Source organism: Pterocles gutturalis, unplaced genomic scaffold, assembly GCF_000699245.1.
Source record: "Pterocles gutturalis isolate BGI_N339 unplaced genomic scaffold, ASM69924v1 scaffold2155, whole genome shotgun sequence".
Lineage (NCBI taxonomy): Eukaryota > Metazoa > Chordata > Aves > Pterocliformes > Pteroclidae > Pterocles > Pterocles gutturalis.
The window spans coordinates 1-13,333 of NW_010140404.1; the positions used below are offsets into that span (position 1 = coordinate 1).

General features: G+C 39.4%; 1 protein-coding gene across 1 annotated transcript; it reads left to right on the forward strand.

Moving 5' to 3' along the window:
- Positions 1-215: 215 nt before the first annotated feature.
- DSCC1 (DNA replication and sister chromatid cohesion 1) lies at positions 216-10,604 on the forward strand. The gene is made up of 9 exons (XM_010083626.1): positions 216-250; positions 1,443-1,611; positions 4,032-4,166; positions 5,224-5,314; positions 6,622-6,760; positions 7,723-7,775; positions 8,962-9,119; positions 9,686-9,834; positions 10,224-10,604. Exons 1-9 carry the CDS (start codon positions 216-218, stop codon positions 10,330-10,332), a joined length of 1,038 nt encoding a protein of 345 aa, XP_010081928.1. The 3' UTR covers positions 10,333-10,604.
- Positions 10,605-13,333: the final 2,729 nt, after the last annotated feature.

Here is a 13,333-nt window from a genome sequence, read left to right on the forward strand (position 1 = left end):
TTGCATATGGGAAAAAAAAAAAACTTCTGAGGAGACTCTTAGCCAAAACTAAGAAAAGTTTCTAATCAGTCATAACAATAGAGGTGCCTAAAAATTTGGATTTAGGAAAGGAGATTCTGTCTTTAAAAGAATCCCTTTTGAGATTTCCTGCTGGAACGCTTGAGGTCAGGCGGTTGGCAGGGTTCCTACAAGTTAGGCAAGCAGGGGAGTGAAGGATGTACAGTACTGGTGTGGGCGTTGAGGAGGATGGGTACGTGACATCGAACTCTGCACCAAGCACAGATTCTAGATAAGTTTTTAGGAATTTTAATTTTAAAATTTCTTCCTTTGCTGCAATGCTAGTGATGTGCCAACATAAAAAATTTTAAAATGATACAATATTGGCTATTAGGAGAAAGTTTTTCCCTGTGAGGGTGGTGAGGCAGTGGCCCAGGTTGCCCAGGGAAGCTGTGGATGCCCCATCCCTGGAGGGGTTCAAGGCCAGGCTGGATGAGGCTTTGGGCAACCTGGGCTAGTGGGAGGTGTCCCTGCCCATGGCAGGGGGGTTGGAACTTGATGATCTTTAAGGTCCCTTCCAGCCTAAACCATTCTATGATATTAGAATTCCCTGCAAAGAAAGTAGTCCTCAGAGATGTAGCTGTTAACCCTGCCTCATACTCTGTGCAGTATTAATGTAGTGTCATTGGTTAGAGGCCTGAGTCGTGCTGAGGACCACCTGGGGCACAGCTGAGTTTTGTTCATGCATGCAAGCTCTTTGAAGGGAGGTGAGCAGTTGGATTAAATTGCATCTGACTCAATTTAGTAGCCTGGGAGGAACTGAATGTTGTGGTCCTGCTTTGGTATTATCATGTCCTCACTAGGAATCTCTATTTAATGAAGGATGTGAGCGGAAGAGGGGGGGTTGCATTCTTTGTCCTGAAATGTTATAGGAGATGGTTTTCTCTCCTGCTTGGAATTACTTACAAGGACACCTGTATGGTTTTGAGAGGGAATTATCTGAAGGATGCTGCACAATAGGCACAGTTTTTGTTTGTTTTCTTGTTTCACAATGGGCCAGTTTCAGTCCTCATTAAAGAGCAACTCTAGTTGTAATCTAATTTCTAAGATTAGCAAACTAGTTCAGTCTTCAAGCATCACCTAATCAATGTTTAGGGGGTTTTGTGTGCAAAGGCAGGCGAGGCGGTTCAACTGTGATCTGTATGAAAACCTTGAATACTTGTCGTTCAGACTGTGAAAACTCAAAAAGGTGAGGAAAAAACAGTGTTAAGATATTTAGGTTAATTGACAATTACGTCTGTGTATTTTGGTACACTGTGACTGCTGCTGACAAACAGAACTTTACAAATGTATAAATGTGAAAAAATACCAAATAGTTTAAGAGGTGTTAATCCTGAAATAGAGGTAGAAATACATCTATATTTTTGTGCTATTTTTTTTTCCAGCCTAGTAATCCGTGGTGAAAAGGATGAACAAGCAGTGTTGTGCAGCAAAGATAAAACTTACGACATGAAAATAGCAGATACCTCAAATATGCTGCTGTTTATTTCTGGTTGCAAGACTCCAGAACAGCTGAGCGCAGATCAAGCATCTTGTAATATTATTCATTCACAGGTATGTCTTTCTGGGGTTTTGTTTGTTTGCTTTAATTCTCTACTTTCTTATTCTCTATAATTTCTTGTATTTTATCCAAGATGCATATGCGAAACCCAGCTTGGATTCAGTTGTCTAAACATAGGCTTCTGATGCCATTTTAGATGTCTTGTGGTATCGGTCTAGTTACAAGCTGCCACTGCCGAAGGACATGAGTCTCCTGTAGGTTCTTTGTATACTGAACAGCCCCAGGAGGATGTCTTTATAAATACGCTTCATACACAGGGGTCATGCTATACCTTAGGGTGTCCAAAATGGCTCTTGGGCCCTTCTTTGGGCAGCAGAACTTTTTCCATAATCTAGGACAATTATTCTTTCTAAGAAGTTAAAACTTTGGTTTATTTTCAGTGGATAGTAATTACTTGTGGTAGGTATTAAAAGCTTTCAAAGAAAATCTAATTTCTCAGTGTTAGCAGCTATTTTAAAAAAGCTGTTTGCAAATTCTTTCTTAGGAGCACTTTCACCAAAAGGCGGATTATACCATGTTATGCCTGACTATTTTTTAAATACAGACATCTATTCAGAGGTGACTCTTTCCACTAGGATCTGGAAAAATTTGTTGGGATGAATGATTTTTAGAGTTCTCAGTTTAAAGAATTGATAGTTCTCTGCTCTTCTGAAGCATAGCTAATAAAATTCTACTAAAAATAGTTAGGCAAATATTATTACTAGGTCATCATTTGCTGTAATGGATATAATGACATAACTGAGGAGTAATCCTGCTGGTCCTTAGATGAACATAATAATTAAAACATCATTTCTTCCATGAGGTCAGTAGTTCAGCTAATAGAAAAAGTTAATTCAAACTAAAGTAGATTAATGAGAAAGTAATATTTCCATATTCTTCTTTTACTATGTTTAATGATGTCGCCAGTACTCTGAAGTCACACGTCAACATAATACAAATGTGATTTGCTTAGGAATTATTTTTAGAGTTTTGTTTCTAAGATCTTTCTTAATGTTTTCAAAAATGTTATAGGGTGTATTGACACTGCAAATTGTGAAACATTGCAAAAGATACTATGTTTACTCAGTATTTTGGGGCTTCACTGGCTTTCTCTTGCAGTTCTAGGTGCTGCTCTTTGTACCACTTGCAAGGCTAACATGCATGGCCAAAGCATCTGCCATTTTATTCACCTCACACAGATCAGCTCCAGTTATGAGCTTTGTATTATAAATTAGAATTATTTATTTTCTATGCAGAGTACCTTCTTGTTCATTACCAAATTGCTCAGAAAAGAACTTGTCAGGAAAAAAAAATCTAACACCTGGGTAAATGCTATTTCACATGGAAGAAAAAAAAGCTTATAAGTTTATCAGGAAATTAGTATTTACCTGAATTTTGTGCCAAGGAAGCTACGGAATGGTTAGATGAAAAACTGAGAGCTTTCTCACTATTAGAATTTGGATAGGACTTCTGGTTTGTTTATAGTTGATTTAAGTAAAACATTATTTTAAAGTTGGGGTGGTTTTTTTAGGTAATGGATTAGCTTTAAAAAAATAAAAGTAGTCTGCTAAAGCATTTAGGGTATTTTAATGTACTATCTGGAGGCTTTTTCACTGAGGCTTTTTTTACAAGGGGCTAGTGGTTGGGTCAGAAGTCACGAACCTGGAGCCTGTTCTGCCACTGCATCCACTGCTGTTGGTTTGGTAAATAGCAGAAACAATGCTGAAAGGCCCCTGATACTCTGTCCTCTTCAAAGAATCTTCTAGGAAGTCCAGGCTGTACCCCGTGAAACAGCTCAGGATTACTCTGAAAGTAAAGTTTTATTAGAATAGTGTTGTTGAATCAGTTACACCTGAGCTTCCTGTTGCACACGTTAAATTTGTGTGTTGAGTCAGAGCAAGGAACAGAGATGTCTTGTTAGTTGTGTGCAGGTGTAATTTACTGTCCCATTAATGTCTGTTTTACTTGAACTTAGTAATTTGATGATTCGTTAAGGTGTACAAAGACCATGAAGTAGATCCCAAGCATGGGAAGAAGTGAGGAAGATGGAAACAGGATAATACAAGAGGGGTTTTATGGCAGTAATATAACTTAGCATTAAGAGGAAAAGAAATGTTGGCAAGGATTGTGCAGGAATATATCCCATGAAGATATTCTGTCATTTGCACATAGAGATGAGTTGTTCCCTTTGTCATATGCACTATGAACATATTTTTACCAACTGACAGTGAATTTTTGTTCTTCATTGCCTGTGGTAAATTTATTTATTGAAAATATTACAATGATTGTTTCATCTTTAGAAGTAAGTACCCTATAAATAAATTCTTGTTCTCGGTGACTAGATTAACACTTCTTTGCTGATAATTTTTGGTACGCTGCTTTGAATTCAAATGGTAGATGAAAATGTTTTAGGAGTCGCTGTTTTTTCTTGTAGATTGCTGGCTTCTCCAATAACTATTGGGAATTAAGGAGATGCCGACCTAAACTGAAGAAACTGAGGAAGCTTTTAATGGAAGATCCATATGAAGGGCCAGATAGTCAGAAAGATCAGACTTCGACATTTTCAAAGGTAAATCAGCTGCGTGAATTACTTTCTGGTAAGTGGGAATGGGAAAATTAAAGTGAAGATACATTCTTAACAAGAAAAATACCTTTGCTCGCATGTTTCACAGTGCTGCTTTGAGTTCATTTTTTTTAAGCCTAACTGTTCTAACCAAGTTTGTAATTATTAGCACTTCCACTGAGTAGCTGACCCAGTACACCGCCCATCCAAGAGCTGTCTTTTCAGGAGCCAGTGAAAGAACTCTGATCTCAAGATACTTAATCCAATTTTTAATTTTCTTATAGGAAATATTCTCATGCTATAATCAACAAAATTTTAATATTAGAGTTGATGAAGAAGGCTGTAAGGTGAATAAAGGCATTGATAAAGCCCTGTTTCCTATGGTTTTAAATCTGGTGTTTGTTTTCTTTACTTCACTCCTCATGATACCTTCTGTTCTTCCTACATGTCCTAAATCTTTACCACAGTATCCATAGCACTTTCCCATCTCAGCACGTAACTGTTCTGCAAGGAGCTGTATGTATTGTGGTTGGGTCTGTGCTACATGTCTGCGAATTGGTTAGCAGACACTGAAACACAACTGCTGAGGTCATGCTGGAGGAGGCTTTCCCTCAATGGAGGCACTAAGTTGGAGTTACCACTTTCGGATAGAAGTCAGAAGTGTTTTTTATTTTACCTTTTTTTTAATATCACGTATTAAAATATGTGATTTAGGAAAGACAGAACACATTCACTTTTCATTCTTGTTGTGATACTTTACTTAAGATGCCTACTTGTGCTAGCTTGATATCCTGGGAATACAGGTATATTACTTGGGCATGGCACAAGGGCTTCCCTGTAGGTAGGGTGGTTTTTATATTGAGTAACTCTTTGAGAAAATGTTGTAAGTTACAGGAAAAGTTTGAGAGTGTAGTATACCTTATAAAATTCAGAGTCTGGGGGAAAAACCATCAATCTTCTAAGTCATTCTTTCATTGTATCTTATGCATTTAGCATGCTTGCTGAAGCAGAGAAGGAGTAAGGATAATCTGTTTTATTTCCTTCTTTTTTCCCTTTGTTGCAGTATACAACAGAAGATTTGTTAAGTCTGATTCAAGCAAGTGAAGAAGAAATACTGCACCAACTGCAGGTTATGGATGCCTGCAAAATTGAAGGTATTTGTCTCAAAATATTATTGCCTATGAAGAAATAGCCCTGCTTTTTTTCCCAAAAGTATCTGTGTCTCCTTTTCCAAGGCCTGTTCAACATGCTCATCTTTCAAGGTGCAAGTTACTTCAAAGTACTCAGATCTGCTTCCATACTTCCTATATCCTCTGCTGCTATGAAGCTGACCAAACAGATAAAATTGAGCAGGCATCAACCAGTCTGTCTCTTTCCAGGGTAATTCCTTCTTTGCTTCTACAAACACTACAATCAGTGTACCCCACCCATTACATGAATATTGTTTTGCTGGTTGCCCTCTTAATGGATGAGTGGGTTGTGCTTTCTGCAGTTCTAGAGGCAAAAATAGCAGATCCTGAGGTAACTCCAGCCTTTTCATAGTCCGTTCTTCCTCCCAGACTGGGTTTATCTCAGAAGTCTTCCTACTATGTGAAGGCAGGCTGGAGCAAGTGCCTCACCTTGGGACAGGTCCTGCTCACCCTGTACTTGGCCAAGCCCACACCCTCACCTGGCTGCCAGGGGACAGCAGTCCTAGAGTTGTAGAATAATGCAGGGCAGAACTGAGCTCTGGAGCTTATCAGATCCAAACCCCAGCTTCAGAACAAGGCTGGCTTGGAGTTGGCTGCTCAGGGCCTTGGCTGTTCAAGTTCTGAGCGTTTCCAGGGATGGCGATTGCACAACCTCTGCCCAGGCTGTTCCAGTGTTTGACTATCCACAAGGAGAAAAAAATACCTAGCTGGGTAATTAGGCTCCTAATACCTATCTGGGATTTCCCTTGGTGTAACTTCTGCTTGTTGTCTCCTGTCCTGTCACTGAGCACCAAGTTCCATTAGGTAGGTGAGGACAATCTCACAGATTCCTTCCCTTGTCATTTACACCTACACAGCGCTGTTGTACCAGACCTGTGATTTGTCACATCTGGATTTCTGTGAACTTGGCTACACCTGAACTGCCACTTTGCAGGGCCAGTGAGGCCAGTTCTGTTCACGCAGTTCTGTGTCTGAATTAATTATCAGCTTTTCCAGGTCTGATTCATCTTGGGATGGGATTTGTAGTGTCTTTGTGGCAGCTAATCTATATGAATAGTTATGAATAATTGAGATGATTTAATTTCTTTCTCCTTTACATTTGCTCTTACTATTGGGTTCTTTTTCTTAATTTTAATCTTGAAAAGGACAGAATGCTGTTGCTGTACTTTGTAAAGGTGTGACCCAAATGTCCTGGCTCCTGCAAGGTATCTTCAGGGGAACAGAATTAATGTTTTCCTTCTGACACTATTTTGTTGTTTTCTACTTGTCAGGATATTGGAGAATTCTGGAATTTGACTATGAGATGAAACTCTTGAATCACGTGGCTCAGCTAATCGACTCAGAGTCTTGGTCTTTAAGTAAGGTTCCTTTACGTACCTGCCTTGAGGAACTTGGATCTCTAGAGCCCAAGTAAGCAATTACTTTTAGTATCTAAAATTGACTACAGTCATTATTAACTATTACTAATTGCAATCATTATAAATTATTTATTAGAATTATAGTCTTACAGCTCTAGATTCCAGTTACCATGGTGTTAATGATATATTTTCTTTGGCTTTAAATTAGTAGGGCATTAGTAGTTTAGACAGACAGACAGGTTAGTAAACTGATTTTAGTGTCTATTGGTAATATTTCCATTGATTCAATAGTAGAAACATTACTGCTGAATGGTAAATGATGGAAGTAGCGTGTACTTAAGCTGTAGATTGCTCACCATCTTGAAATACTTGTTCTGAAGCTAGCCAAGAATACCTCTTGCGTAATGTCTGAGTGATATATTTTCTGGTATAATACTGAATTCAGATCTTAAGAGTTGAGTTTATTGTACTGCTATTTGGAGTGATGAAATAATCTAAGACTTCCAGTCAAATAAAGTTTGAAGTTTACAGTACATAGTGTTTTCCATTTATTTGGCTTTTGGCTTAAAAATAAATCTTGCTTTAGTATTAGTGTCTGCAGTTAGGTTGTAATTTTGTGCCAGAGGTCTAGAAAAATGCCTGCTATTCAGTAAGGGACAATTAACTGCCAAATTTGTGACTTGCATCACTTCTCATTGAAAAGAAGTGACACTGCAAGAGTTACTTTTCCTTATTCTCCTTACGCTCTTTAGGCTTTGTTAGTTATAACTAGAAAGTGGAAGAGACTTTTGGCGATGACTTGCTGAATTAACTCCCATGTGTCCTTTTCATCCACTTTTGTCCTTTTTTAACTTAATTTGAAGTTTGTTCATTTCAGCCGTGAAGACACGTCCCATCCTCCATTCTCCTTATTTTTTTTACTTTACCTGTTCCTTCATCATGTTCTTGGTAACTTTCTGTAATGTCCTAACGAACAAGTTTAAAATTATTTTTTGCTTTTTTTTTTTTTTTTAGAGCGATGACAGAACATATTCTTTTAAGCTATGGAAGGAAATACATTGATGATGGTAAGTTTGGGAAAGCATGCATATTTTCGTTTTGCATAAAGGAAATAGTTATTCATGACTCAATGCACATTTGATGAGGATGACCCAAACAAATTAATTTTATACAATGCCAGTAAAAGCAGGAAGCAAACAAGTGAAAATCAGTAAAAATGTTAGAGAAAGTTTCATAGGAAAAAGGACTATTAAACTGTACAAGACACTACAGGAAAAATGGGGAACTATCAGAGGTACCTGAAGTGATTTATTAGGTGTCTACAAGCCATAATTTTGTGACTAAAGACAGATCACTCGTAAAAGTTAGATGGAATCTCTCTTTAGATACCCTAGGAGGTCTCAGATGTTTAAGCAATTAAATTGTGCTGTTGTGAATAGTCAATGGCACGTGGATCTCCCTGAATTCAACTTGTCTGAAGTAGACATTTGCCTTTGGTCCCTTGAACTGCACCACAAGATCCATAATTGTATTGATTACATCTCTGTTGCCTTTTTACATATAGACATAATATTTCAGTGCCTTAACCTCAGTCTGAATTCTTCCCCACAGTTGCTTTTATCTCACCTTTGGCTGAAGTAGGATGTGCACTAAACCTAAAAGGATATAGGAAAGTAGTTGGACTGACACAGATTTTCTTCTTAATATGTTTAGGCAGGTTGCACAAGGAACAAGTTTCAACTGCAGGAAGTCAGACGACTGAAAAAGTGGAAGGAAGTGTTTATGCCTGATGTTGTTCAGAAAATTTAAGCCAAGTCAGTGTGAAAGAAAATAAATTTGCATTATTCCCTTCATCATCTCATATTATAAGGATGATTAAGGAAGTGATAGTTTTGTATAATTGTTCAAGCAAATACTTTAATACAAGCATTTCACAAATATGAGTGAAAGCTGTAGGAGAAGTTGTTACTGTGAGAGGAGAAAAGATGGGAGCCAAATACATTTATTGATATGAATGAATAGTGTAGCTCGGCCAGTGCTGTGCACACACATAATATTCTGCTTGGTTTGTTCTTGAGAGTGAGAAGATACCATCATTTATCCAAAGTAATACCGAGTCAGGTTACTCCCTGAGGAAAAGAAAAAACAGGATACTTGGTTTGTAGAAGACCATAGAACAGAATGGAAGTATCAGGCTGTTCTCTCTTCTTTCAAAAAGCAAGAACCAAGATAACCTGGTTTTTTGTTTCTCAGCAGGGGAGGTTTACTTTGAAATGAATGAAGATAAAATATGCAGAGCCATAGCACAAATGCTTTTGCAAAATGCAGTTAAATTCAATCTATCAGAGTTTCAAGAAGTCTGGCAACAAAGTGTCCCTGAAGGGATGACAACAAGGCTTGATCAGCTTAAGGTAAAAACATAAGGAAGTATGGATTCTTTCATGAGTAGGCTGTTAACTGACTTGCGTCATATGTAGCTTTTATTGATTAATAGGGATTGATTGTGTTATTTTTGACAGCTTTTGAGTTAAAGCACCTTTTATGACATCCTCTCTGAGCCTCACTAGTCTGGAATCATAACAATTCAAATTTCTGTAAGTCTGGCATGTTTCGCTGTTTGAAAAAAAAGTTGCAGCTGTACAGTTAATACTTGTAACTAGAACAGAAGCCGAAGCTATTGTCCAGCAGACTGTAGTGACAGCCAGCAGAGTAGCAATCACTATGGAAATTCTTCTGCTCAGAGGAGACATGGATGTTGGGACTTAAGGGATATCCCTCTCCCTCCTGTCATGAAGGAAATGATAAATACTGCTTGTAAAACAGCTCCTTGATGATACTTTTTCACTTTGCCTCTAGTAGTGCAGTTTTAGAAGGCTTTAGAGGGGCAAAGGGCAACTTGGATGGGTTACTGCCAGGAAGAAGGAAGTGTAATTGTTTTGACTTCACTTAACATTTTCTCTCTGATGCTGATCTACAGGGCTTGGCTCTAGTGGATAAAACCTCAAGACCGGAGACCATCTTTCTGCTAAAAGTAGAAGACTTACCTGAAGACAATCAGGAAAGATTCAACAGCTTATTCAGCATACGGGAAAAGTGGACAGAAGTGGATATTGCCCCTTATATACAGTAAGGATGTACTTCTTTGATTAAAATATAATTAGTGTTATATTCTTCCCTTTTTTCGTAGCTGACTTCTTATCAGCTCTGATTGCCTCTTTCCATTTTAAATGAATATGAATTCTACATGAGTAGAATCCCTGCCCCTGCAAACTGCAGCTATGTTCATTGGATTTAAACTTGTGTAAAAAGCTGATCCTACCGAAGGTAAATGGGCGATAACTCTTATTTGATTGAGGTAGACTTAACTCAAAGGATAAGCCTCCTGACGTTTACAATCAGTTTTTTTTTCTCCCAATACCCCAATCCAGTTTATTGCTATATTTGCAAGTATTTCATGGGTTCATTTTGTATAAGATTGTCTAATGCCAATGTCATCTGCTTTATTTCCTCTATAGAGACTTATGTGCAGAGAAGCAGACAGTCGGTGCTCTTCTGACAAAATACGCTCGCTCCTCAATGCAGAATGGTGTTAAAGTTTATAACTCTAGAAGACCCATCTCATAGCAAGTATTGTTTTTAAGAACCGAACATACTGAATGGAGTAACAGTGAATGTTGCTTCTTCCTGCCTTCTGGGGAAAGGAGTTGTCAACCAATATTACACGGTGTTCTTGAGTTCAAGCAGCTAAGCTTCTTGAAAGAGTTTTGTTCTCTGCTCAGCTAAGTAGAAGGTGAAGGAACTTGCCTCTTCTAAGAAACCATAGTGTCAGCAGTCAATACACCTTCTTTTGCCCACCTTCTTTTTCTTTTGTGCCTGTAGTTATGCCAGGAGTCAAGCTACTTCTCGAATATACTTTAGTTGTCTACCCATAAGCTGGAGTCTGACATTAAAAATTAAAACCTCCTTGATAATAATTGAATTAATTGAACTGATTTCAACAGCAAAATTGAATACTTTGTCTTTTGCCAATTAGTGAGCAACGTTGTTAACGTTGCAATGTTAACATTTTGAATAGTGCAGACCTTGACAAGCTCATGAACAAATTATTCCTGACTGAGACTACACTAGTCTTAGTTTTGGAAGGTGGGTCTTTTTGTGCTTGCGTCTGTGAATAACATTAGCACAAGCTCTTGCCACCTTAACACTTGGCAGAATTGCCTTTTAAACATTACAAAAATGAAATTGCAATCAAGTGTGAAGATATGACAGAATAGTTGGATGTTGTGTTATGAGCTTCCTAGAAACTGCCAGTAGAATGTAGCTGATGTAAAACTAATGTTTTACAGAAGACTACATTTGTTTTTTAAAGAGAGCTTATAAAAGTTTGTAATATTTTTTTAACATTGTTATGGCAAATAACTGCACATAGAAATTGTGTCTTGAAAACTTAGGGTGGGATATTATTCTGTGTAGAGCAACGAACCAGTTTTTCATTAAGTGGAATGCCTGAAATTGAAATTTTGTAATCATTAAAAAGGATTGTTTGCACATCAGTGAACCAAAGTTTAATATTGGATATGTTTTCAGATTTTTTTTAAACTTAACAATTGTAAGGTCTTTTTCTGTATAAAAAGCATTTGCTGCATCAAACTTAGAGGTAAGGTATGAAAAACCTTGTAACTGCTGGCATGCCAAATGGAGGGTGAGCAGCGAGAGGAAACAAACTATACATCAAATATAACTCTTAAGATGAATGTGTGCATGCTTGGAATTTTGTTACAGATACAAAGCCGAATAAAAATTACTTCCTGAGCTCTTGTTGTGGTTTAAGACCTCTTCCTTCTTCCCAGGCTCAAAGGCTTTGTTCCCAATTTCTCTACCTTCTCTCCCTGGTGGCGTGGGGTGGGCAGGGAATGGGGGCTGTCGTCAGTCTATCACATGTTGTCTTTGCTGCTCCTTCTTCTTTAGGGGAGAGCTCCTCACAGTCTGTCCCTGCTCCAGCATGGGGTCCCTCTCACAGGAGAGTCCCTCACCAACTACTCCAATGTGAGTCTTTCCCACAGGCCCCAGTTCTCCACTAACTGCTCTGGTGTGGGTCCCTTCCATGGAGTCGCAGCCTCCTTCGGGCACAGCCACCTCTTCTACTGTGGGGTCCTCCATGGGCTGGAGGGTGGTATCTGCTTTACTGTTAAATCTCCATGAGCTACAGGCAAGCTCTGCTCTCCATGGGCTGCACAGGAACAAACATCCATCAGTATGGTCTTCACCGTGGGCTGCAGCAGAATCTCTCTTCCGGGGCCCCTCCTCCCTCTCCTTTCTCTTCACTGACCTTCGTGTCTGTCTAGTTGTTTCTTTCACATCCCACTCCTCTCTCTGCTGCAGAGTTTGTTTGCTGGATCCTGAAAAATTCCCAGCTCTTGGACTGGGGGTGTACTGGGTGAGCTGGGTCAGAGCTGCGGCAGAGGCTCTGGCTCTGGAGGATCTGGTTACAGAATAGGCTAGGCAGGCAGCTGGACAGAGTGGCCAGGCCCTGCTCAGGACTGCACTGCCCCTCCTTGAACTGCACCCCCTCTTAAATATGTTAGTTGCAGCAGCGCTGATTAGCTCAGCTTTTTGGCCAGAGGCGGGTCTGGCTTAGAGCACTGGAAACTTCCAGCAGTTTCTCCCAGGGGCCATCTCTGTAGTCCCCTCCCCTGCTACCAAACAATCCCACCACACAAAACCACAACAGCTCTGCTGATTCTTGCCCATTGATGCGAGATCAGTTCACTGTGCTCCACATTTCTGAAGTGTCCAAGTGTGGTGTTTGACCCAGCTGTGTGGAGACTCGGCTGGCTGATCACGGCGCTCTGCTGGGAAGTATTGCCTTGTTCGCTGTCTGGTTTCAACAGCTGTGGTCCTTCCAGTGGCACCAGAAGTTCCCTCTCAGAGAGCTCCTCTGTAATATGAATGTGAAAGCCTTAGAAATAACTTCCATTACAAGGTCCTTTAGTTGAAACACACAAGACAATAAATAATTTTGTAGTCTGGTATTGATACAACAGTTTGGTTTTGTTTGTGAAGCACGTAAGAATTTAAGTATTATATGAATGTCAGGTTTATCTAAATTATTATTGCATGTGTAATCATTCTATATCTTCATAGTGCTGCTTTTATTCTGTCAGACATCTAAAATGCAATGATGCTTTCTAACTTTCCAGAACTGCTGAAGCTGAAAGGACTAACTCCATTAGCTGCTTTGATGCAAGCATTTATTTTAACATAAAATAGATGAATCAAAGCTTGCACATTCTTTTCTCCTGATGCTGTAACTACAGACACTCCACAGCACTCTCGGGGTGGGAGGGAGGTCATTGGACCCAATCCCATTTTGTAGCTCTGTGCCACGTTTCCAGCAGCATTGTTACTATCTTAAATCTTGATTCCAAAGGGAAGACTGCTGTGTTGTGGTGTCTTCCTGTGCGTCTGTGTTGGGATGCCCTCCAGCCTGGCCCCTACCCAAGCCCAGCTACCCTCACTCTGTGCATTCCAGCTCATTTAAGCGTTTGCCGCTCACCGGAGCTCTCTGCTGCACACGCAAGTAGCGGGAGGCTCAGGCCAGCCACCAGTAACGGGCACTGCCGGC